At 40.2% G+C, this 27,177-nt stretch overlaps 1 protein-coding gene and 1 pseudogene across 1 annotated transcript in view; one reads left to right on the top strand and one right to left on the bottom strand.

Moving 5' to 3' along the window:
* Positions 1–24,643, top strand: part of LOC137211774 (AP-2 complex subunit beta-like) — a 62,998-nt gene extending 38,355 nt beyond the window's left edge. The window contains 7 exon segments of the mRNA XM_067714383.1: positions 2,401–2,479; positions 2,482–2,506; positions 4,536–4,701; positions 6,234–6,332; positions 16,034–16,179; positions 19,239–19,366; positions 24,405–24,643. Of these exon segments, the coding sequence (XP_067570484.1) occupies positions 2,401–2,479; positions 2,482–2,506; positions 4,536–4,701; positions 6,234–6,332; positions 16,034–16,179; positions 19,239–19,366; positions 24,405–24,439 (678 nt within the window). The 3' untranslated portion in view covers positions 24,440–24,643.
* LOC137212522 (glutathione-specific gamma-glutamylcyclotransferase 1-like) lies at positions 22,864–24,312 on the bottom strand (annotated as a pseudogene).
* Positions 24,644–27,177: the final 2,534 nt, after the last annotated feature.

Here is a 27,177-nt window from a genome sequence, read left to right as displayed (position 1 = left end):
ACTGAGCCACCAGGGAAGTCCCTCTCCCAATGATATCTTTAGTGGACCACCTAGAAAATTGTGCTTCACTTCAAAATTATATAAAATTCACTTTTATTTTCTACTTTAATGGCAATGGTTTGGTTAAAGATAAGAGTGTGGGGATCAAACAGAAGAAAAATTCATCCTTTCCTTACTGTTATGAAATGTTGCCTTTATCATATACTAAATTTTATATGTCTGTATGCCTTTCTCTGTTTCTGGACTTACTTTGTATATACAATGATTGGATATTTACTTTTGTTCCTCTGCCATACTGCTTTAATGGTGTTTTTAAAATTTAATCAAAAGCAATATAGGTGAGATGACAATTTGCTTGAAAATTACTATCCTAGACTTAATTGTTTTTGAATATTGATGCATCATGGGAGATGACCTTTTGTTTATTATAATAATGAAACTAAGGATTCAGTAAATGTTAGCTTTCTATCAAGCCTTATGCTGAGTACTTTATTTGTACTGTGTAATTTGATAATTTAACCCTTACATGCTTTATAATTTATCATAACTTTTATATTTAAAATTTCCCGACAGTTTTGCTGTTGTAATAACAGCACAGGAAATAACTAGTTGAAAATGAATAAAATAGAATTCAAAAATGGGAAAACTACAATAATAAAAGAGAACAGAATCATATATGACCTCATATAAATAACCTCAAGATGCAATTTTGTTTTCGTTATATTGCTTGGAATGGTTTAAATTACAGTACCTTTAAAAGATTTTATTACAGAAATTTTTAGGTATACACTAAGGTAAAATTGATTAATGAGCTCTCATATACCCACCATCCATCTTGAACAAATATCAACACATTGCTGTTCCCATTTGATCTTCTCCCTCTCCCTCCCCCTTCAAGGGAGTGGGTTACTGTTATATTTTAATGCAGATCTCAGATATGATCTTATTAGAGTAGTCCAATGTGTATATCTAATAGATAAGGTCCTCTAAAAAAAAATTGTCATGATATCGTTTACCATACTCAACAAACAGTGACTCTTAATCTCATTAAGTACCTAGTCCATGTTCAGTTTTCCCTAATTGTGTCTAAATGTCTTCTTACAGTTGCCTTGTTCAAATCAAAATCTAAACGAGAGCTAGCTATACATTGCATTTGGTTAATATGTCTCTTAAGTCTTTACTTATTTATTTGGGTGCCATTTGTTGAAAGGACTAGATCATTAGGTTTGTAGAATTTTCCAGAGTCTAGATTTGGCTGATAGTATTTTAGTGATGTTGTTTATCTCATTCCTTCATCCCCTTTAGAAAATTAAATCTAGAGGCTTGGTAATATTCATATTCAGTGTTTTTGGCAAGAATACCTCTTAGATGCTGCTGTGAATTTCCTATTGCATCTTATCGGGAGGCATATAATGGAATGACCCATCATAATACATTGTAATGTATGATAAGTCAGTTCTTGGTTTTTAGGATCTCCCTTCTGGAACCTTCTTTTAAAAACTGTGACTTATTGTTTCAATACATTAGTTTTGTCACTTGTATTCTTCCATATTCCCTTCATTAATAAAAGACTAATAGATTAAATTCTATTTTATAGATGAGCCATAGGCTGTGGAAAGTTGCAGTTTATCTAAGGCCATAGACTTGCAGTTATATAGCCCAGAAGATGGCAAATTTTTCTTAGAGTTTTTTGAGTCACAGAGAACTTTGAAAATATAATGAAAACTGTAACCCTCCCAGGAAAATATGCTTGTGTGCACAAATGAAATTTGGCAGTTACATTTCAAGAGGTTTAAAGATGCCTTCTGTCTGTGCTCATTCATGAACTGCAGATAAAGACCTCTTCGCTTGGCTTATTCTTTCATTCTTATTCTTTCCTTCTACCTTGACTTATGCTTTCTTCTCATTTCTGTCATCCTGGCTATCCAAGATGATTTTTTTCACTTGAACTGTTTCTTGTAATGAGTAAAATTTGGAGTATATCTAGAACTTCTGTATATCTCCATCAGATAACCCAGCCTCTAGTATAGTGTGGTCAAATTAAGTGCCTCATCTTTTAGTCTAGTTTAGTTGATAACACCTGAGTGTTCCAAAAAAATATTTTTTATTTTTTTATTTTATTTTATTTTTTTTGCGGTACGCAGGCCTCTCACTGTTGTGGCTTCTCCCGTTGCGGAGCACAGGCTCCAGACGCGCAGGCTCAGCGGCCATGGCTCACGGGCCCAGCTACTCCACGGCATGTGGGATCTTCCCGGACCGGGGCACGAACCCGTGTCGCCTGCATTGGCAGGCGGACTCTCAACCACTGCACCACCAGGGAAGCCCTAAAAAAATATTTTTTATGTTGAGGTTGTGTTATTGGATGGATCATCTGACTTCTCATTATGTTCCTCTTTGCAGCAATCTGCAGAGCGCTGTGTAAGCACATTGCTTGATCTCATCCAAACCAAAGTAAATTATGTGGTCCAAGAGGCGATTGTTATATCTTCCGCAAATACCCCAACAAGTACGTCCAGATACTTCTGCCCCTCTTCCTCAGATCATTTAGGAAATGTTTAAGTAAGGCACTTTGAAGTTGACTAGGTAACAATTAGTCTTTGTAAAGTAACTGGTCATAATTGAATACTTTATTAAAAATCAGAAACATATAAGTTGGTTAGCACAAGGATTAAAATCTGATTTTTCACTCTGCTTTATCACTTTTAGAAGAATTGAAGCTCTGTCTGAATATGCATTGTCAATTGACATATATTAAAGTTAGCCAGATTCTTTGGTGATAAAGTTACTATTAAATAAGGATACCCATATATTCCACGTTGTCTGGGCATAATCCATTTTATGCCTCTTACAAGGCATAATTAATAATTGTGCCCCTTTTCACTCTCAGAAACGTCTCAGTTTGAATAATAAATTATATGGTCACCTTATTGTAAAAGCCAGGGAGGTGACAGCTTCACTATTCACTTAGTATGTTACCTAGTACTTGTAGAAAATTATAGAACACGCAACAATGAACTGTCAGAGTTTCAGGCCTTTTCTGAAGTATTGTAGCTGCTTCCATTAAGATATACAAAATCTACATTTTCACTCCACAAAAATTTTCACATTGAGGCCTCTTAGTTATGAAACAAAAATACTTTTTCAGATATGCTTTTGAAGGCAAACAATTAAGGAACCTGAAAAGAGTGAAATAAGAGCAGATCTTATAAGCATCCTAAATCTCATTTTACCTTATAATCATAGAGATGAACTGTGCTAAGGCTTCTGATTATCGTTAAAGATAATGTGAAATGAAGTGACTTACAGTTAGTTAGCTTAGTGGTGGACTCAGAATTAGAAATATTTTAATAAGGTAGTGGGTTATTAAGCATTATGTATACTCTCTCTCTCTATATATATATATATATATTTTTTTTTTTAATTCTAGAAATGGTATATTTGGAAAAAGGATCATATACTTTTACCACTCTCCCAGGAAAGAGGAGGGTTGGGTTTCTAAACTTCTTGATTAATTGGGGAGGTGTATATCTTAATATGCTTGGTAAAGAAATGTGTCCATTTCTGATTAGTATTACTGAGGGATTATGATAGTTTAAGAAAGCATTATCGAGAACCTGGTTTAATCAGTGGAAATAGGGCAAACAATTAAGTGTATTATTCAGTTGTCCATATCTCATTTATTATACAATTTCATTCTGATGTTTAAAACTACATTAGCCGGGCTTCCCTGGTGGCGCAGTGGTTGAGAGTCCGCCTGCTGATGCAGGGGACATGGGTTTGTGCCCTGGTCCGGGAAGATGCCACATGCCGCGGAGCGGCTGGGCCCGTGAGCCATGGCCGCTGAGCCTGCGCGTCTGGAGCCTGTGCTCCGCAACGGGAGCGGCCCGCATACCGCAAAAAAAAAAAAAACAAAAAAAAACACATTAGCCAAGGAGATGGATTTAACATGGTAAAGAATGAGAGCTATAGACCTGTGAAAATAAATACTTGAATTGCTTATTTCTTTAGAAAAACAGGTCATTAGTGTGGGTGCCTTGGGAGGAAAGAACATAAAGGTCTCTATAGAAAGCAGAGATAGGTGGATAAGAAACAAAATTACTGTTTCTGTATGCTATTGCTGTCTGACTCCATTTTCCTAATAGTAAAGTGGAATTTCTGTTCCTCTATGATGAAGGTAAAATGAAGTAATAGGAAATTTCTCTGATCTAGTTATGAGAAAGACTGTGAGAAATGTAAGGTAGTGGTATTATCTTAAACCATAGGTTAGTTTTTCCTTGTGAAAAGAATATCTGATAAGCTTTTATAAAGATTTATGGTCTAGTTATTAAGGAATAACTAGAAGGAAAATTGAAGGAAAATTGAAGACGTTTATAATTTTCTGGCTTTAAAGCCTGTACATTCTCTTGGCTAAAAGTCTTTGTAGTTTGGTGGTGGTTTAGGGTACCTTGTCCATGGTTTTTTGCTTTGTAGGCTTCATTGTTAAATACACTTCTCAGTTTTGCCTTCAGTAACCATAGTCCATTTTGTTATATCAGATATGAAAGTATCATTGCCACTTTGTGTGAGAACTTAGACTCACTGGATGAGCCAGACGCTCGAGCAGCTATGATTTGGATTGTGGGAGAATATGCTGAAAGAATTGACAATGCAGATGAGTTACTAGAGAGGTTCCTGGAAGGTTTTCATGATGAAAGCACCCAGGTAAGTTCCCATCTATATCTTAATGTATTAGATGTTTTGGGGACGACTTCAGGAAAGGTAAAGGTTAGGCAGTTTCATGTGTGCGAATTTATATACACATATAGTATGTTCATTTTTCTCCCAAAAAGGGGTGACCTTTTTCAGTTGTGCTAACTTCTGTTGGAACAAGCCTGCCTAATTTAGACAGTGGTTCTCAAACTTTAATGAGCCTTAGAAGCACCTAAGCACTGGTGTTTAACCTGTGTTAAAGGACAGGTTGCTGGGCCCCACCCCTAGAGTTTCTGAGTCAGTAGGTCTGAGATGGGCCTAAGCATGTTCATTTCTTACAAGGTTGAGGGTGGTGATGCTATTGTTGCTGCTGGCCCAGAACCACACTTTGACAACTACTGACTTAGAGCAGTAGTTATTACTTTTTAATTTTCTGTCACCTAAAGATGATTACCCATTGCTGTTAGTAATGGTTGTGGCTCAGTTGCAGCTGGGGTTTCTGTCTGGGGTGAAGGCTGGCATGTGCAGTTTGAAAAGATTCTTTGTGGATGGTTAGACTCCTTCCCATCTTCTGTCTGTCTTCTACCAAAACTGAGAGACCTTCGAGTCAAAGGCCCAGAGAAGCAGATAAATTATTAAAGCCTTTTCCCCGGCATCTGTACTCAATGCAAATTGAAGTTCATGTGTGTAATCTATCATAGTAATTTTAATAGGCCCTACAAGGAACATATACCAGCCAGTAGTCTCGTGGTTCGGCAGGCAACTCTTATTTTTTTTAATTATTATTTTTAAAATTTTATTCTTTTTTTTTTAAATAGATTTGTTTCATTTATTTATTTTTGGCTGCATTGGGTCTTCCATTGCTGTGCGCAGGCTTTCTCTAGTTGCCGCGAGCGGGGGCCACTCTTCATTGAGGTGCGAGGGCTTCTCATTGTGGTGGCTTCTCTTGTTGCAGAGCACAGGCTCTAGGCACGCAGGCTTCAGTTGTGGTGCATGGGCTTAGTTGCTCTGCGGCACGTGGGATCTTCCTGGACCAGGGCTCAAACCCGTGTCCCCTGCATTGGCAGGTGGATTCTTAACCACTGCGCCACCAGGGAAGCCCTAGCATGCCACTCTTAATTGGTTGTGATCTGGCACAATTCTACTGTCTTGGCTCTTGCCTCAGTATGATAAATGATTCCCTAATTCCCTGGAAGTTGTAGCTTTTGGTGGAAGTAAAAAAGGATTTGGTCAGGAACCAGTTTTATTGCCATCAGTATGTTAGCGTGTACTTTAAGAAATACAGGTGATTATCTGGGCCAGAAACAAACCGGCAGTTTTTGATGCCAAAAAATGCAATTTGGAGATAGGAGGCTAGTGAGTTTTCAGTTGATGAAAACCTTTGACTGCTATTGTGGATATTGGCTGAGTTTTAACCTTTGTTTCTTAATCAAAATCAGAAAGACCTCATGGTAAGTCATATTTGGGAAAATATCACTTTGGAATTCATGGTGTGGAATAATGCAAATGCCTTTCACTTTACCTATTAAATTACATTTGCTTAGGTACAGCTCACTCTGCTTACTGCCATAGTGAAGCTGTTTCTCAGGAAACCATCAGAAACGCAGGAGCTGGTACAGCAGGTCTTGAGTTTGGCAGCACAGGTAAGAAGTCTGAAAAAAGCATGGAGTTGATTTGTCTTGTTTTAAATTCTAGGAAATTGTGAAACTTCTTCCAAGAAGGTTCATTTGCAGAGATTTTAAACGGAAGGAGTGCAGTCTTTAGATTCTGTTATAAAAATAAAAACAGTGCCTCTTTTACATATTCTGCTGAATTAGAACTGGTTGTATGGCTTCTAAATGAATCGACTGACTCCAGTTTTAATGATAATTCATGAAAATTGAACTTAGACTCTTTAGTGTTAATGAAGGACATGACTTTGTGAAAATGACATTGAGTCTCACAGTATCTCCTTCTGGGGGACTTAATTTCAGCTTTCAAATGAAAGTACCCTGTAGAGATGGTAAATGCTTTGACAAATATCTCGTGTGCTGTTCTACCTTCTAGATAAGTTGTGTTTCTCTTTAAGTACTTTTAAAGTGCTAATGCTGCTTCCTTAATTATTTAGTATTTTTGGTCCTTTTAGGGAGGGTTCTGATTTCAGGAATGTGGCAACCAGCTGGATACACAGAAATCAAAGTAATTACTTTTTCTGACGTAACTAGTATAATGATCAGTCCATCATGATCCAGTAATGTTCTTAATTGAATTTGAGAACAGGCTGGCTTTAGCAGGCTGTCAAGAGTTATGATGTGTGTTTACACATGGAATCTGATTCAGATATTCAATTTACCATTTTCCTCTTTCATCTCTTTATAGTTGTATATTAACAGCATTTGAACTCTTCTATAGTTCTTTAACCTAGCTCTGAGCTGTCATCTTTCCTTTTTTTTTTTTTTTTTGCTCTGGGGAGCTTTATTTCATATCAATAATGAACACAATTGGAGGACTAAATATGGTAAATCCTGTAATTAATTAGTACGGTTGGGGTGTGCACTTAGTACACTTCTTGAAACCCAGTTCCAAACTGAGACCACAAATGGGAACCTTGAATAGTTGCCAATACATCATCTGTTAAGTGGTCAAAGCGCATCATTTGGTACCTGATAAATGCAAAGTTCTTCTTTCCTCTGACAGTATTTAATTTTAGAAATGCCAGGAATCCATTTTAAGGAAAAGAAGTTCGACGGGCAGATAAGGCATTTGAATACTTAATGGAATACTATAAAGCAGCCAACATTATTAAATGAGTTGTTTATAGAATATGCTATACAACTCTGAAAAAAATACAGCCAAGAAAACTGCTAGAGTCAAAGGCTACTTTCTGACACTTGATTCCAGTACAGATGTTTTACAATCAATGAACTCAAATGTGAAGAAGACCTGAACTAAAAATGAAGATAATTGTCGTGTCTGATTACTGATGCATGTAAACATTACTGAGAATTATCGCTTGATTATCTTTTAAGGAGCAGTTGACCAACAGTAGTTGAGTTAAAGGATGTCAGAAAATTCACTTCACAGAAAATAGAGGTGTCCCACTCCACCCCTTGTACCTCTCAGTCTTCTCCATTTCTCCAACAAATTATGAGTGAACTTTTTAATGTGCTATTTCCCCAAGTCTCTAAACCTTCACTTGACCCCATTATGGTTAGTGTGAAGAAGCATCCATATGAGTATGTGGAGTCAAGGGCAGGCCATGGCTCACCATCTGTCCATGAAAAGTGGACTGGGAGGTTGTCCATCACTGATGAGGCGTGTCTTGACACTAAGAGCAGAAATCGGTCATCTTCTGAATCAAAGTAGTTTAGGTTAGACGTTAATTTTCACGTTAGTGTTTAATAGGTCATCTACAGGGGGCCATTTTGAATAGAAATTTCCCCTTCTTAATCATGTAGTGCTTATTACAGACTCTGTAGGGTGATTGCCATTAAATTAGCCATGTATTTGACTTCACCTTAGGGCCTTGAAGTTCATTTCTGTCTTTTGCTACAGGCCCTGGAGCCTCTCTCCTTTGTATGAAAGAAAGAGCTCTGGGGGGTGCTGGGAAGATGGCGGAAGAGTAAGACGCGGAGATTGACTTCCTCCCCACAGATACACCAGAAATGCATCTACACGTGGAGCAACTCCTACAGAACACCTACTGAATGCTGGCAGAAGACCTCAGTCCTCCCAAAAGGCACGAAACTCCCCACGTACCTGGGTACGGCAAAAGAAATAAAGAAAAAACTGAGACAAAAGAATAGGGACGGCACCTGCACCAGTGGGAGGGAGCTGTGAAGGAGGAAAAGTTTCCACACTCTAGGAAGCCCCTTCGCTGGCGGAGACTGCGGGAGGCGGAGGGGGGAGCTTCGGAGCCACAGAGGAGAGCACAACAACAGGGGTGCGGCGGGCAAAGCAGGGAGATTCCCACACAGAGGATCGTTGCCGACCAGCACTCACCAGCCCAAGAGGCTTGTCTGCTCACCCGCCAGGTCGGGCGGGCGGGGCTGTGAGCTGAGGCTCGGGTTTCAGTCGGAGCGCAGGGAGAGGACTGGGGTTGGCGGCTTGAACATAGCCTGAAGGGGTTAGTGCACCACGGCTAGGCTAGCCGGTAGGGAGTCCGGGGAAAAGTCTGCACCTGCCTAAGAGGCAAGAGACTTTTTCTTCCCTTTTTGTTTCCTGGTGCGTGAGGAGAGGGGTTTAAGAGCACTGCTTAAAGGAACTCCAGAGATGGGCGTGAGCCGTGGCTAAAAGCGCGAACTCCAGAGACGGGCGCGAGCTGCGGCTAAAAGCGCGGACCCCAGAGACGGGAGCGAGCCACGGCTAAAAGCGCGGATCTCAGAGACGGGCGCGAGCCGCGGCTAAAATCACGGACCTCAGAGACGGGTGGGAGACGCTAAGGCTGCTGCTGCTGCCACCAAGGGGCCTGTGTGCGAATACAGGTCACTATCCACACCCCTCTTCCGGGGAGCCTGTTCAGCCCGCCACTGCCAGGTTCCCGGGATCCGGGGACAACTTCCCAGGGAGAACGCACGGCGGGCCTCAGGCTGGTGCAACGTCACGCCGGCCTCTGCCGCCGCAGGCCCGCCCCGCACGCCGTGCCCCTCCCTACCCCCCCCCACCCCCGGCCTGAGTGCGCCAGAGCCCCCGAATCAGCGGCTCCTTTAACCCCGTCCTGTCTGAGCAAAAAACAGTCGCCCTCCAGCGACCTACACACAGAGGCAGGGCCAAATCCAAAGCTGGGCCCCTGTGAGCTGTGAGAACAAAGAAGAGAAAGGGAAATCTCTCCCAGCAGCCTCAGAAACAGCGGATTAAAGCTCCACAATCAACTTGATGTAGCTGCATCTGTGGAATACCTGAATAGACAACCAATCATCCCAAATTGAGGAGGTGGACTTCGAGAGCAATGTCTATGATTTTTTACCCTTTTCCTCTTTTTGTGAATGTGTATGCTTCTGTGTGAGATCTTGTCTGTATAGCTTTGCTTTCACCATTTGTCCTAGGGTTCTATCCGTCCATTGTTTTTTTTAAAATTTTCTTTCTTAATAATTAATTTTAATTTTAATAACTTTATTATACTTTACCTCCTTCCTTCCTTCCTTCCTTCCTTCCTTCCTTCCTTCCTTCCTTCCTCCCTCCCTCCCTCCCTTCCTTCCTTCCTTCCTTCCTTCCTTCCCTCCCTCCCCCCCTCCCTCCCTCCCTCCCTCCCTCCTTTAGACAACGAATTATCCCAAATTGAGGAGGTGGATTTTGAGAGCAAGATTTATGATTTTTTCCCCTTTACCTCTTTTTGTGAGGGTGTATGTGTATGCTTCTGTGTAAGATTTTGTCTGTATAGCTTTGCTTCCAACATTTGTCCTAAGGTTCTATCCATCCCTTTTTTTAATCTAAATAATTATTTTTTATTCAATAACTTTATTAAACTTTATTTTATTTTATGTATCTTCTTTCTTTCTGTCTTTTTTCCTTCCTTCCCTCCTTCCTTCTTTCCTCCCTCCCTCCCTCCGTTCTTTCCTTCTTGCCTTCTTTCCTTTTCTTCTTTCTTTCTTCCTTCCTTCCTTCCTTCCTTCCCTTCTTTCTTGCTTTCTTTCCTTCTTTCTTTCTTTCTTCAAACTTCTACTAATTCTCTCTACTTTTTCTCCCTTTTATTCTGAGCCATGTGGATGAAAGGCTCTTGGTGCTCCAGCCAGGAGTCAGGGCTCTGCTTCTGAGGTGGGAGAGCCAACTTCAGGACACTGGTCAACAAGAGACCTCCCAGCTCCACATAATATCAAATGCCAAAAATCTCCCAGAGACCTCCATCTTAACACCAGCACCCAGCTTCACTCAGTGACCAGCAACCTACGGTACTGGACAACCTACGCCAAACAACTAGCAAAACAGGGACACAACCCCATCCATTAGCCTAAAATCATAATAAGTCCACAGACAACCCAAAACACGCCACCAGACGTGGACCTGCCCACTAGAGAGACAAGATCCAGCCTCATCCACCACAACACAGGCACTAGTCCCCTCCACCAGGAAGCCTACACAACCCACTGAACCAACCTTAGCCGCTGGAGACAGATATCAAAAACAACGGGAACTACGAACCTGCAGCCTGCAAAAAGGAGACCCCAAACACAGTAAGATAAGCAAAATGAGAAGACAGAAATACACACAGCAGATGAAGGAGCAAGATAAAAATGCACCAGACCTAACAAATGAAGAGGAAATAGGCAGTCTTCCTGAAAAAGAATTCAGAATAATGATAGTAAGGATGATCCAAAATCTTGGAAATAGAATGGACAAAATGCAAGAAATATTTAACAAGGACCTAGAAGAAATAAAGATGAAACAAGCAACGATGAACAACGCGATAAATGAAATTAAAAGTACTCTAGATGGGATCAATAGCAGAATAACTGAGGCAGAAGAACGGTTAAGTGACCTGGAAGATAAAATAGTGGAAATAACTACTGGAGAGCAGAATAAAGAAAAAAGAATGAAAAGAACTGAGGACAGTCTCAGAGACCTCTGGGACAACATTAAATGCACCAACATTCGAATTATAGGGGTTCCAGAAGAAGAAGAGAAAAAGAAAGGGACTGAGAAAATATTTGAAGAGATTATAGTTGAAAACTTCCCTAATATGGGAAAGGAAATAGTTAATCAAGTCCAGGAAGCACAGAGAGTCCCATACAGGATAAATCCAAGGAGAAATACGACAAGACACATATTAATCAAACTGTCAAAAATTAAATACAAAGCATATTAAAAGCAGCAAGGGAAAAACAACAAATAACACACAAGGGAATCCCCATAAGGTTAACAGCTGATCTCTCAGCAGAAACCCTGCAAGCCAGAGGGAGTGGCAGGACATACTGAAAGTGATGAAGGAGAAGAACCTGCAACCAAGATTACTCTACCCAGCAAGGATCTCATTCAGATTTGATGGAGAAATTAAAACCTTTACAGACAAGCAAAAGCTGAGAGAGTTCAGCACCACCAAACCAGCTTTACAACAAATGCTAAAGGAACTTCTCTAGACAAGAAACACAAAAGAAGGAAAAGACCTATAATAACGAACCCAAAACAATTTAGAAAATGGGAATAGGAGCATACATATCGATAATTACCTTAAATGTGAATGGACTAAATGCTCCCACCAAAAGACACAGATTGGCTGAATGGATACAAAAATAAGACCCTTATATATGCTGTCTACAAGAGACCCACTTCACACCTAGAGACACATACAGACTGAAAGTAAGAGGATGTAAAAAGATATTCCATGCAAATGGAAACCAAAAGAAAGCTGGAGTAGCAATTCTCATATCAGACAAAATAGACTTTAAAATAAGGACTATTAGAAGAGACAAAGAAGGACACTACATAATGATCAAGGGATCGATCCAAGAAGAAGATATAACAATTGTAAATATTTATGCACCCAACATAGGAGCACCTCAATACATAAGGCAAATACTAACAGCCATAAAAGAGGAAATTGACAGTAACACATTCATAGTAGGGGACTTTAACACCCCACTTTCACCAATGGACAGATCATCCAAAATGAAAATAAGGAAACACAAGCTTTAAATGATACATTAAACAAGATGGACTTAATTGATATTTATAGGACACTCCATCCAAAAACAACAGAATACACGTTTCTCAAGTGCTCATGGAACATTCTCCAGGATAGATCATATCTTGGGTCACAAATCAAGCCTTGGTAAATTTAAGAAAATTGAAATTGTATCAAGTATCTTTTCTGACCACAATGCCATGAGACTAGATATCAATTACAGGAAAAGATCTGTAAAAAGTACAAACACATGGAGGCTAAACAATACTTAATAATGAAGTGATCACTGAAGAAATCAAAGAGGAAATAAAAATTACCTAGAAACAAATGACAGTGGAGACAAACGACCCAAAACCTATGGGATGCAGCAAAAGCAGTTCTAAGGGGGAAGTTTATAGCAATACAAGCCCAGCTTAAGAAGCAGGAAACATCTCGAATAAACAACCTAACCTTGCACCTCAAGCAATTAGAGAAAGAAGAACAAAAAAACCCAAAGCTAGCAGAAGGAAGGAAATCATAAAAATCAGATCAGAAATAAAGGAAAAAGAAATGAAGGAAACAATAGCAAAGATCAATAAAACTAAAAGCTGGTTCTTTGAGAAGATAAACAAAATAGATAAACCACTAGCCAGACTCATCATTATTTAGCATCTGTCATTTGTGTTACTCTCACTGATAATAAATCCCAGGTTGGGGCTCTTTTTCTAGAGGATTTATGAGGAGGATGAAAGGCGGCCTTAAACCTAGCTATAAGAAGCACCATAGCATCCTTATTAACCATTTGTATAATTAGACTTAAAATTGGAAATACTAAGCATTTAGTATTTGTTCTCTAGTTTAGAAATATTGCCTAGCTTGTCAACACTGAAGTCAGTCTAGTGTAGATGTGATATACAGAGCAACAGCAGGAGGAAAGAGATGTAATAGAGAAGTAACATTTTACTTTGCATTCTTTCCACTCCTTTTTCCATTGGTACTGCATATGGATTCTAGAGTGCCATTGCTCAGATTTGGTTTCCATGCATTTTACTACACCTTTTTAGAGTTTTGATTTAGGTTAGTGTCATTGGTGTCCCTCTAGTCTCAGCCTCACTTGATGTCATGCTCAGATTGAAATTCAAAAGGGGAAGGGGAAACTCCCTGTAAATGAAGCATATTTCGGCCCTTGGGAATAGTGCCTTCCAGGCTAAGCTAGGGTTATTTTAATTTTGCCTTTCTGAGGGGCAGCACGCCTGGTTGCTTTCTGAACTCTCTGCCTGCTCTGAATTCTCTGCCTGCTCATCCAGCTCAGTGTGGGGGATCCCTGCTGCAGATAGTAAACCAGTTGTCCTTCGCAGGAGTCTTGTCTTTGTGTACACACCCATTACATAGAGTAACCAGAAATATGATTCAAAACTGAGCTATAGTGTTTTGGCACAACTTAGTAGCTTTGTTGTAAGGTTACTCCATTGGATATTATCCCCACAGACTTTTAATTGATTAAGAGATTATGTAACGTACTTGTTTACTAACATTACAGTAATACCTAGAAATGACAAATTTAAATAATGTAGAAAGATAAGGTGGAAAATTAAGTTTCCCTGTCCCCACTTCCCCATAAGTAGCCACTATTAACTTTTTCTGTGTCCTCTCAGAAGAAAAAAAGATCGTGCATATACCTGTATGTTTGTATCCTTTAAATACTGTCAGTGGGATATACTGTTTTGCACCTTGTTTTTTCTCTACCACAGTCTTTTGAATGTCTGTATCCACTTTATTGATGTGTACCACAAAGTATTTAATCTTCCTCCTGGTGATGGACATTTAGGTTATTCATCTAGTCCTATCCCCGCCCCCTTTTTTGTTATTATGATGTTACCATGAACATTCTTGTTTATGTGTATCATGGTATATTTTTGTAAGCATATCTATAGGATAAACTTGGAATGTGCTTGATCATTTAAGCATTTAAAAATAGACATTACAGGGGCTTCCCTGGTGGAGCAGTGGTTGAGAGTCCGCCTGCCGATGCAGGGGACACGGGTTCGTGCCCCAGTCCGGGGGGATGCCACATGCCGTGGAGCCGCTAGGCCCGTAAGCCATGGTGTCTGAGCCTGCGCGTCCGGAGCCTGTGCTCTGCAGCGGGAGAGGCCACAGCAGTGAGAGGCCCACATACTGCAAAAAAAAAAAAAGAAAAAGACATTACAGGGACTTCCCCGGTGGTCCAGTGGTAAAGAATTCACCTTCCAATGCAGGGGTTGTAGGTTCGATCCTTGGTTGGGGAACTAAGATCCCATATGCCACCGGGCAACTAATCCCACGCACCACAGCTACTGAGCCTGCATGCAACAACTACTGAGCCCGCGCATCTCAACTAGAGAGCCCATGTGCCACAAACTACAGAGCCCATGCTCTCTGGAGCCTGTGCTCCACAACGAGAGAGAGAAGTCAACACACCACAACTAGACAGAAGCCCACGTGCCACAGCGAAGAGCCTGCACAGCAACAAAAAGATCCTGCTTGCCGCAATGAAGATCCTTTGTGCTGCAACTAAGACCCAACGCAGACAAAAATAAAACAATAAATTATTTTTTTTAAATAAGACATTACCGGGGCTTTCCCGGTGGTGCAGTGGTTGAGAGTCCGCCTGCCGATGCAGGGGACGCGGGTTCGTGCCCCGGTCCAGGAAGATCCCACATGCCGCGGAGCCTGCGTGTCCAGAGCCTGTGCTCCGCAATGGGAGAGGCCACAACAGTGAGAGGCCCGCGTACCGTAAAAATAAATAAATAAATAAATAAATAAGACATTACCAACTTACCCTCCAAAAAGGTGACATCAAATTATGTTCTCCAAAGCAGAATGTAATAGTGCCAGATTCCTTATATTCTCCTTCACTGAGCATTACTGACTTTTTGAATTTTTGACCCTCTGATAGATGAAAAATAGTATTTTGTACTATTAAATAGTGTCATTTTCTTCTTTTCTTTTTCCTTTTTTTCCTGTAATGTGGTTGAGTATATTCTCATGTTTACTAGCCACCCACTGACTAATGGGTATTCTGTCTTTAGTCAGGACAGTTCATGAATTCCTGTTGGTTTTTTATATGTGTGTGTGCGTGTGTGTAAACTGGTACACTCCAGGAGTATCACAGATTCTGGGGCCAGAGGGGGGTCACGAATGAATCATATAGAGAAAATAGGCATTCAGATTACTTAAATGACATCTGAATACTTACTATTTCCCAGAGACGATAACGAGAGTTAAAAATATACATAAGACATGGTCTTTGCCCTTAACACATTACTGATAATGAATTTGGTAATGATTTTTAAAAGTCTTCAAATATTGTAAACATGCGATTTTCATTAGATCAGTTTTTTCCCCTTTTAAGCCTTTTACCAAAGCTACTAACCAAAGAAACCCCATGTTATGCTCATTGGAATTTCTCCTTTCGCCATGGCTACCCATAGACTATTTTGGGGCTTGTTTTTCTTGTTTTGTTTGTTTTTGCCTTTGGTTTTGGGTTGGGTTTTTGTTTTGTTTGGTTGGGGGTTTTTTGTTTGTTTTTTGGTGGGTTCGTTTTGGTTCTTAAATAGTTGAGAATGATCTCAAAATTCAGCAAATATGACTTTATCCGGAGCCTTTTGCATTTGGCTTGGTATTTATGGTATAAAAATCACCTTAGTTGCCTAAGGAAGTGAAATCTTAATTTCATCTTTATTCAGAAGCGTCCTGTCTGGTTTCATTGGGCTTTATACTGTGTTTCAGGTCTGGCTGCCTGCAGTAAAGGCTAAGGGCCTGGAGATTCTGGGAATATTTACTCACCGCCAAGGGCACATCTATATGGAAATGAACTTCACCAACAAAGCTCTGCAGCACATGACAGACTTTGCAATTCAGTTTAACAAGAATAGGTAAGAAATCTGAGTTCCCCAGCTCGATCCTGACACAGCAGTGTACTTTGTGTCCAACAAGAGAGTGTTCTATTTAGCAGTGGGTAAAAACTCTCGTGTTGGCAGATGTTTGATGTAGAGTGAGTGGAGGCTGTTGCACATCTGTTCAGTGGTCAGCTTCAACACTGGAGGCCCTAGGGAATTTTGCTGGGAAAACTCATCCATATGGAATAAGAAAACTGTCTTTGCCATTATAATCATACCTTTTCTATAATGTTTTGTAAATGAAATCACGTAGTATGGAGTCTTTTGCATTTGGTTTCTTTCACTTAGCATAACGCTTTGAGATGTCTCAGCAGTCTGTTCTGTTTTACTGAGTAGGACTCCATCGATGCTTATACTGTGATTTGTTTACACTTTCACCAGTTGGTGGAACTGGGGGTTGTTTCCAGTTTTATCTTTTATGACTAAAGCGCCTGTGAATATTCACGTACAGGTCTTTGTGTGGATATATGTTTTCATTTTTCCTGGATAAATACCTAGCAGTGGTATTGCTGGGTCATATGGTAATAAGTGTGAATGTTCCAGCTGTTCCATACTCTTACCAATGCCAGCCATGCTTATACATGTATAGTAGTATCCCATTTTAACTTGAATTTCCCTAATGACTAGTGATATTGAACATTCTTTTCATAATCTTATTGACCATTCTTATATCTTCTTTGGTGAAGTATCTGCTCAAATCGTTCCTTTTTCTTTTTTTCTTTTTAATTGATTTATTATCAAGTAATAAATTTCTTTATATACTCTGGATACAAGTCCTTTGTCAGATATGTCTTGCAAATATTTTCTCCCAGTCTGTGGCTTGCCTTATTTTCTTAACAGTGTTTTTCAAAGAACAAGTTTTTTATTTTTTGTTTTATTTATTTATTTTTTTAAGGGAGATTGCGATTGGCACATATACACTGTTTTGTTTTGTTTTGCTTTTTTTGGCTACGTGGGGTCTTCGTTGCTGCGTGCCGGATTTCTCTAGTTGCCGTGAGCAGAGGCTACTACCTTCGTTGAGGTGTGCGGGCTTCTCATTGCAGTGGCTTCTCTTGTTGTGGAGCACGGGCTCTAGGAATGCGGGCTTCAGTAGTTGTGGCATGTGGGCTCAGTAGTTGTGGCTCTCAGGCTCTAGAGTGCAGGCTCAGTAGTTGTGGCTCACGGGCTTAGTTGCTCTGCAGCATGTGGGATCTTCCTGGACCAGGGATTGAACCTGTGTCCCCTGCATTGGCAGGAGGATTCTTAACCACTGCGCCACCAGGGAAGCCCAAGTTTTTTATTTAAATAAAGTTTACTTTACAATTTTTTCCTTTTTATGTCTTTTGCTTTTTGTGTTCTGTTTAACAAATCTTTGCCTGACCCACAGTTACAATTTTTTTTAATGTTTTTAATAGAAGTGTTAATAGATTTAGCTCCTACCTTTACCTTTTAGAATTCATTTTGAGGTACTTTTGGTGAGATAATATGTGTAAAGTAAGAGCAAAGTAAACTTTTTTTCCGTAGTTAGTCTTGAAGTCAGATAGTATAAACCCTCCTACTATGTATGTTCTTTTTCAAAAATTGTTTTGGCAATTCTAGGTCTTTTGCCTGCTGGAATTTTGCTTGAGAGTGCAGTGAATGTGCAGATCAGTTTGAGGAAGAGTTGGCATCAAACAATATTGAGTCTTCTAATCCATTAGCATAGCATGTCTCCCCATTTATCTAGGTCATCCTTAACTTCTCTCTGCAGTGTTTTATAGTTTTTCGTGTACAGATCTTGCACATCTTTTGTCACATTTAAGTGCTTTATAGTTTTGATGTTATAGTAAGAAGCATATTTTAGTTTTTGGTTGTTGCTAGTATATAGAAATACAACTGATTTTTGTACATTGAACTTGTATCTTGAAACTTCATTAAACTTACTGATTAGTTCTAGTAGCCTTTTTTAAGATTACTTATGGTTTTCCACATAGATAAATAATGAGAGCAAGATCAAAAGGGCAAAAGGGTTTTTTGACCCATAAGTGTTGATACCAAAATGAGTGATGTGTCTACTCAAAATCATTTCTTTATTGCATTTGGGACTCTAAAGTGTAGTTTATCTACAAAAAGGAAAATGTTTCTTCTGCTAGTCTTTGACTCTTGAAATTGATACTACCTATATAAACTCAATAATTATTTTATAAATATTAAAATCCCATCTTCCTTCCTGAGGCTCATTAGAACATAAATTCATTATAAATTTATATCATTGTTTATTTGTTACACCTATGGGCCTACCTTTCCTTTCTGCTCCATCTTTTTAAAATTGTATTCTTATGTTCCTGAGACGTAAGACATGTCTGTCTTCCCTCATATATTTTTGGGTTTTTTGTAACTTCAGACTCAGGCTTTTCCCATCTCTTTACTATTCTTGTATTATTATTAGGCAGGCTTCTCTGAGAAGTCAAACTTGTGGGTACTCACTGCCTGCCTTAGGAGAAGAAAGTGGCCAGATTTGAGTCTACAACTTATCCTTTGGGGTGTTGTTTGGAATGTTTAAGCCAATCAACTCTGCTTTACTTAGGCTGGCTCTTTCCCGATGATTGTATCCTGTGTAAGTAAGTAAAGAAGAAAGAAAATGAGAGTTACCAGTAAATCACCCTCTGGTCTGATCAGGCAGGTTATCAAGCAAGTGAAATAATATCATTATACTTTACAGGGTGGGTATTCTTAAGTGTTCTTTCTCCCAAAGATTATCTAAAGGAAGATGTAAAAGAAAAAGATGCTTATCAAACCTGTCCCTCTAGTGGCATGATAAACATAAGAAACTTTCAGAATCAGAGCATTAGCAAACCAGTTCTCTGCTTATGAATGTTTTCTCCTTCCTCAAATCTTCTTAATGGAAAAAAGAGGTTATGTTGTAACTAGTGTTACAGCAAATTAGAATTGGGCACTTTAGTGCCTGCTATTCCTTATGTTTCCTTCAAATGGAGTAAAAAGCCATTGAAACCTAAAGACGTGACTAAATCCTGCCTCCTGATTAACCTCTGGGATTTCTTCATCCTCTCTCCTAGCTTTGGTGTCATCCCCAGCACTCCTCTGGACATCCATACACCACTGATGCCAAACCAGAACATTGATGTCTCCCTGCCTCAACACCTTGGGCCCAGTCATGAAGATGGAGCCTCTGAACAACCTGCAGGTTAGACTTTTACTTCACTCAGGGGGTACAGGTTTATGTCTTGCCAATGTTATCTGTAAAGCAACCCCTCTCTTTCTTATATTAGATTTGGTCATGGAATAGGGTTTGAAATAAATCTGTGGAGAAGACTTTTATTTTTCATTAAAAATACACACAGAAGTCACGCCTTGACACAAAGTTACTTTCTTTTTACTCAACAAACAAACGTTTCAAGGTGTTATGTGCAAACTTTTTTTTTTCCTAAGACTTTCATAGGGAATTTGAATGTCACAAGAATAGATTTCAGTAGAGCTGTGTGGAGGTCATCTTTGAATACACAGCCATAAGTAGTTGAGTTTTCTGGATTTAAATATGATAAGTGTGTGGTAAGTGTAGCGGCATCTTAGAGGAGCTCAGAACTTTATGAAGTTTATAAGAGCCTCTCCATCTTGAAAATATTGACTTTTTAGAATGCTTAAGGTCCTAGCTTAGAGTATCGTTTCGTTTTCACCACTTTGAATTTCTCTTTGAAATATAAGCCTTCTGGGGTTTGAGCAACATGAAGGCAGAGTAGTAAGCATGTAAGCTGAAGCTGTAGCAACCCTCAAGGGATAAAATACAGATATAAGCCCAAGAAGTTGAGGGTTTTAATGCTCACAAGGACAGAAGAGACCACCTTGGGCTGACCTGAGATGGGGAATTGTAACTGATCCCTGCACAAAGCTGAGAGCCTGGAAGGGCAAGTCCCTCAATGAAAGGGGAACTAGAAAAAGATTTCCACAGGGGCAAGTGATGAGAGAGTTCTCTTTGACCTGGGTTCTGGGCGACCTCTTGTGAGAAATCCAGGGCCCGAATTTATACTGTGTACATGAAGAATTCTCCAAACCAGTAAATTAATGTAAAATTGGACCAGAACTGGTGAAACCCAGGGTAACTGGCGGAAGCAAATGCAGAACGGCCTTTATGCAATGGTTTTGAACTTTAAGGCCATCAGGACTCCCATCTGAGAAGAAAGTCTCTGCTGAAAGTCAGCTCACAATTTAACCAAAAAAAAAAAAACAAGAGGGAAAGGTGCACTGTGACTGACAGTCAGAAGATGCGACAAAGAGGATTGCTATCCCCTTCTATCAGAACTTGAAATGATAGAATAGTATGAATGAGACTATAAAATATGTTTTAAATGATGAGCAAAAAATTTCAACCTTCCACTTTCCAATCAAGACAGGTGGGATCCCATTGCTCAATCTCCTGGAAATACCAGTGTGGGATACTAGTACTTATGGTGAGACATCAGCAATAAAATTACTTAGAGTTGAAAGTAACATTCTCCAATAGTTTAAGTGCCAGTGCACCAAGCCTGCTTGCCAGTTGACTAACTACCTTGCTGCCTCAGCAGTTGACTGCTTCTTTCTCAGCAAAGGGTGTAATGATTTAGAGTGACAATGAGTGAGTCACAATATAACTTGGCTCAGTCTAGAAGAACAAAACAAGGATTTCTGTGCAGAAGGAATTGGCTCTCTTGCTATAATGAGACTAATGTGTTAAGGGGCTTTTCCAGCACAGAATCCTAAAAGAAACTAACTAACTCAAATTTACATCTCCTCTCTTTTCATTGAAGTCTAACCTCCTGTTGGCCCACAGAGCCTCAAGCCAAATATTTGAGGACAGTCAGCATGGGTGCGAGAATGCTTTACTTTAGAATTAGGAAAGGGAATTTGGGTCACAGAAATGAGGGCAAATTTCCTACTCTTAAAACCAAAAGGAAACAGTAAATAAATAAATGTCAGTTTACTTCCCTATTTGCATTTCCATTTCACATTCAGTGAAATGAACATCCCAAATAGGAACCCTCATGAAAGAAATTGAATCTTAGTCCAAACCCCTCCTTCAAAAGTATTGTTATCATATTAGGACTAGCAAGTTTTCATTTTCACAAACGTGACATTATAAAAACAATCTTAAAAATTTTCTATCTAAGCAGAATGTAATAAAGCAGCTTCCATCTGTAGTCAACTATCGATTCTCCATGTTTTCCCCATGGATTCTTTTCTTGCAGGGATGTCATAATAATGGGTATTTTCTCATTAATTGGTATTGCCCAATGGAGAAGATAAGCAAAAACTTGCAAAGAGGTGAAGTTTCTTTCCCCGCTGTGAGCAGCTCTATTTAATGTCTGCTAGTGCAAGGTGAAGCTAATGACTAGCTTAAAGTGCTGGGCTACTTTAGATCTCAGCTTCCATTCTGCTCTTGTCCTAGTATGAACAAAAAGAATCAGATCTTAACTTCAACAAGCTTAGACCATAAAGATGCAGATAAAGCCAGGTAAAGGTTGATTGGCATTTAAATGTTATGCGAACATAATGTTTAAATTCAAGAGCTCATGCAGGAAAAATTAGTACTTTTCTAGTACTCCAGACCATAAAATCAGGAAAGAAAAAATGGGGGTTTAGGAAATGAAATTTTGAAAGCAGTGTGAGTTTTAGCTATTTTGGCTAATCTGATATCAACGTAGGACAGATAAATCAAACCTAGTCGCCAAAACTGTAATGTAACATTTAGTACAAAAACTTTTCATTAAAAACATCGTCAAACTACTTATTGGCTTATAGTCTTTTTGAAAGATTATTGAAAGACACTGTTCCCTCTTAAAATGTAAAATAAGTTATAACTTAGATGCCTACTAGAAGTTTGAACCTAGAAAATTTTTTCAGCTGTACTAATAATGTTGGTTGTAAAAGCCTTTGTGAATTCAACTTATCAATATTACACAAAGTAAAGCTTAGCTTGTCCCCGTTGGGAGCTTCTCTTGAGTTTATTTATATCATATAATTATATTCCTTAAAAAGAAAAGCGAATTGATCCCCTCTATTTAAATAAAACAAAAACCTTAACAAATGTCTAAATGAATTTTCTCTGAGTTTTCTCTGACTTTGAGATCCTTGTTTTTCATTTCCTCTGTGTCAGTTGCTTAGAAACATTTTCCCAATATACTCCTTCAAACTTGATACCTGGCAGCTGACTGCTTCTTCAAGTCAGTGTCTGCAAAAAGACAGTAGAACAATGATATAACACGTGTTCAACCCAATCTTTGTATAGATGCTGTAGTGTTCTCACAGCTGCTTGGCCTCCTTTTTCACCAGGCTGTAAACTCTTGTGAGAACATGGATAGCACCATTCTTTCAAATTTTAATTTTATCAGGATTGTAAAACTACAATTTAGAGTCAACTAGTTCTGTAGTTAGCTAAGAAAAACCCAGTCCCCAGCCTTCTCTCACCACGTATGGCCGTCATCTACATACATATTTCCAATCCTCCTGTTTTCCTGATAGAGCTGTCTTAGAATTTGCTTTCATCAGTGTTCATTGTTTATGTTATTATGATTATATATACTCCTCATAGCTGAGCTATATAGTGTGATTTTTTTTCTCCATAAAATTTTATAAGTAATTAGATATTTACACATTAATACCTGTCTTTTTGTTTAATTTTTTTTTTTTAATGAGATCAGCTTATGGATTATAGTATGGGACAGACTGGGAAGGTGCCAGGACCTATAGTGATGAGCTTCCCAGGAATAGACCAACAAACAGACAGGAGTAGCCCAGACAGACAGACAGAAAGACAGGGAAACAAAGCCAAATGGGTAAGAGGCCTAGGCCCAGCCTCAGCAGCTGTGTCTGGCCTCCAGATCCAGCTCTACCCTGGGGACCTGGGGGATGAGCACAGCTGGCAGGGGCCTCAGTTCTTGTAGGGTCCCCTCTCTTCACTCTCTCCTACCCTCACCAGCAGGCTGGGACCTTTGACGGGTGTTGTTTCTGGGGCTAGGGAATGGTTGGTCTGGAGTCATGGGCAGAGGGGTCAAGGCTCTTGGAGGCTCCCTGGGGAGGTGGAGGCCTGGGTAGTATGGGGATAGCAGCAGCACTGGGGGGAATCTGATCAGGCAACAGGTGCCTGGGGTGGGGCACTGCTCAGCAGGGTCCCTATATCTAGGGCAGGCCCCCCACCCTGCCCACCACACCAACATGGTGCAATAAATAGAGTTTCAAGTAGTAAGTCAGTGTCAGGTAGGAGATCTGGGGGCTGGCAGACAGGCAGGGGCTTGAGAGAGGCCCCAGTCGGCCCACCAAGTGTTCTTAGTGGGCTCCAGCTATATCAAGTCTGTCTGTGTGCACTGGAGTAGGGACCTGGCCCCTGTGTCCACGTAGGGGCTCAGCCCCTCAGACCAGTGCCAAAGCCTGCTCAGTGGGGCAGAAGCAGGGCAGCATGGTGCCTACAGCATCCACGATGGCTGCCAGGTGCTCGTCCTGTGCCTGGGGCCCACAGAGCTGCCTGAAGTCTGCCAGGCGCAGCAAGTACTCAAGACTGTGGCCAGAGAAGCCTCGGCAGGCCAGGATCTGCGTAGCAATGGCCTCCTCAGGCGCAGGGCCCAGGTAACCAGGGTTCTGCGGGGTGGCCACGTAGGCCAGTGCCTTGAGTGGTTGGTCAGGGGCATCTTGAGGGCAGAAGGTGACCTCCTTGGTATCATAGCTACCAAGCACTGCCTCCCACACGTTCAGGTACTTCAGGGCCTCATTGACCTGCTCACCTTGCACCTGGTACGCCACACCACCCCAAGTGCAGCCCTCACGATCTTCAGGGAGGGTCACCACACGACCAGGCATCTTGTCGCTGCCCTGATGGAAGGTATCTCCCTGGTAGAGGCGGCCGCTGTAGCGGTTCACGAAGCCCACACGGCTGTCGCTGTAGGCGAAGTCAGGCCTCCACACCAGGGAGCCGTACCCGGAAATCCACAGCGCTTGGGGGCCGCCGTCGTCCTGGGGGTGGGGTGTTCTGGGCTGCCAACTCCTGCTTCATGGTGCCAGCCACAGGACGGGCCCAGGCCGCCTCCAGGGCTGGTCTCTGGTGTGGGCACGGCAGGACCGACAGACGTACCCACCTGGCCTGGCACTGCTTGGCCGCTCCTGTTTGTTTAATTTTTTGTGTTAACTGTAATTCATTCCCAAATTGCAGTGAGATCAGACCCTTCAAGATAGTCTTAATCGGTTTCACTTTCTTATAGTCTCCTTTTGGAGTCTTTTGACTGTGTCAGTCTGAACTGACTTCCTTCAACACCTGGAACTGTCATCCTGGGATCTCCCTTCATAATAGCCCTGAGGATTCATTCCCTTCGCCTGTCTGGTATGTTGGGTCTCCTATTGTATTTTTCTTTCCTTGGTTTACTCCTTCATTTTGATGAAAAACATCCTCTAGTAGCTTCCTAAGAATAAGTATGTAGAGAATAAAGTTTTTGAGACTTCACATGTTTTAAAATGTCTTTTTTATCTTCACACTTGTCTGATGGTTTCTGTATATCATTCTCGGTTAGGAAAATAATTTGCTTCCTAGTCTGAAGCCATTCTGATTGTTGATGCTTTTCTGTGCCGTGTTCTTTCTCAGTGAAAGCTTGTACGATCCTTTCTTTATCCTCCATGTTCTGAAGTTTCACAGTGATGTGCCTTGGTGTGTGTGTGTCTCTTTTCATCCATTTTACTAGGTACTTTTTGGGCTCTTTCAATGTAGAAACTTGTATCCTTCAGTTCTGGGAGTTTTTCTTTTTTATACATCTCCCTCCATTTTCGCTGTCTCTCTTATTGGAAGTTTTGCTATTTGAATGTTGACCCTCCTGGACCAGTCTCCCTTTCTTTCTTTTTTTCTTTTTTTTTTTTTGTCCTATTTTCCATCTCTTTCTCCTTTTGCTCTACATTCTAAAAACATTTTATGAAAATTTTTTTTAATCTTTTTTTATAGTGCATGGTTAAATTACTTTTTTTTTTTAACATCTTTATTGGGGTACAATTGCTTTACAATGGTGTGTTAGTTTCTGCTTTATAACAAAGTGAATCAGTTATACATATACATATGTTCCCATATCTCTTCCCTCTTGCGTCTCCCTCCCTCCCACCCTCCCTATCCCACCCCTCCAGGCAGTCACAAAGCACCGAGCCAATATCCCTGTGCCATGCGGCTGCTTCCCACTAGCTATCTACCTTACTACGTTTGTTAGTGTGTATATGTCCATGACTCTCTCTCGCCCTGTCACAGCTCACCCTTCCCCCTCCCCATAACCTCAAGTCCGTTCTCTAGGAGGTCTGCGTCTTTATTCCTGCCTTACCCCTAGGTTCTTCATGACATTTTTTTTTCCCTTAAATTCCATATATATGTGTTAGCATACGGTATTTGTCTTTTTCTTTCTGACTTACTTCACTCTGTATGACAGACTCTAGGTCTATCCACCTCATTACAAATAGCTCAATTTCGTTTCTTTTTATGGCTGAGTAATATTCCATTGTATATATGTGCCACATCTTCTTTATCCATTCATCCGATGATGGGCACTTAGGTTGTTTCCATCTCCGGGCTATTGTAAATAGAGCTGCAATGAACATTTTGGTACATGACTCTTTTTGAATTTTGGTTTTCTCAGGGTATATGCCCAGTAGTGGGATTGCTGGGTCATATGGTAGTTCTATTTTTAGTTTTTTAAGGAACCTCCATACTGTTCTCCATAGTGGCTGAACCAATTCACATTCCCACCAGCAGTGCAAGAGTGTTCCCTTTTCTCCACACCCTCTCCAGCATTTATTGTTTCTAGATTTTTTGATGATAGCCATTCTGACTGGTGTGAGATGATATCTCATTGTAGTTTTGATTTGCATTTCTCTAATGATTAATGATGTTGAGCATTCTTTCATGTGTTTGTTGGCAGTCTGTATATCTTCTTTGGAGAAATGTCTATTTAGGTCTTCTGCCCACTTTTGGATTGGGTTGTTTGTTTTTTTGTTATTGAGCTGCATGAGCTGCTTGTAAATTTTGGAGATTAATCCTTTGTCGGTTGCTTCATTTACAAATATTTTCTCCCATTCTGAGGGTTGTCTTTTGGTCTTGTTTATGGTTTCCTTTGCTGTGCAAAAGCTTTGAAGTTTCATTAGGTCCCATTTGTTTATTTTTGTTTTTATTTCCATTACTCTAGGAGGTGGGTCAGAAAGGATCTTGCTGTGATTTATGTCATAGAGTGTTCTGCCTATGTTTTCCTCTAAGAGTTTGATAGTTTCTGGCCTTACATTTAGGTCTTTAATCCATTTTGAGCTTATTTTTGTGTATGGTGTTAGGGAGTGATCTAATCTCATACTTTTACATGTAGCTGTCCAGTTTTCCCAGCACCACTTATTGAAGAGGCTGTCCTTTCTCCACTGTACATTCCTGCCACCTTTATCAAAGATAAGGTGTCCATATGTGCATGGGTTTATCTCTGGGCTTTCTATCCTGTTCCATTGATCTATCTTTCTGTTTTTGTGCCAGTACCATACCGTCTTGATAACTGTAGCTTTGTAGTATAGTCTGAAGTCAGGGAGCCTGATTCCTCCAGCTCCGTTTTTCGTTCTCAAGATTGCTTTGGCTATTCGGGGTCCTTTGTGTTTCCATACAAATTGCAAAATTTTTTGTTCTAGTTCTGTGAAAAATGCCAGTGGTAGTTTGATAGGGATTGCATTGAATCTGTAGATTGCTTTGGGTAGTAGAGTCATTTTCACAATGTTGATTCTTCCAATCCAAGAACATGGTATATCTCTCCATCTATTTGTATCATCTTTAATTTCTTTCATCAGTGTCTTATAATTTTCTGCATACAGGTCTTTTGTCTCCTTAGGTAGGTTTATTCCTAGATATTTTATTCTTTTTGTTGCAATGGTAAATGGGAGTGTTTTCTTGATTTCACTTTCAGATTTTTCATAATTAGTATATAGGGATGCCAGAGATTTCTGTGCATTAATTTTGTATCCTGCCACTTTACCAAA

This window comes from Pseudorca crassidens, chromosome 19 (genome assembly GCF_039906515.1).
Source record: "Pseudorca crassidens isolate mPseCra1 chromosome 19, mPseCra1.hap1, whole genome shotgun sequence".
NCBI classification, from domain to species: Eukaryota; Metazoa; Chordata; class Mammalia; order Artiodactyla; family Delphinidae; genus Pseudorca; species Pseudorca crassidens.
The sequence above is the reverse complement of the archived record's forward strand: the minus strand, read 5'-3'. Positions and strand labels throughout refer to the sequence as shown.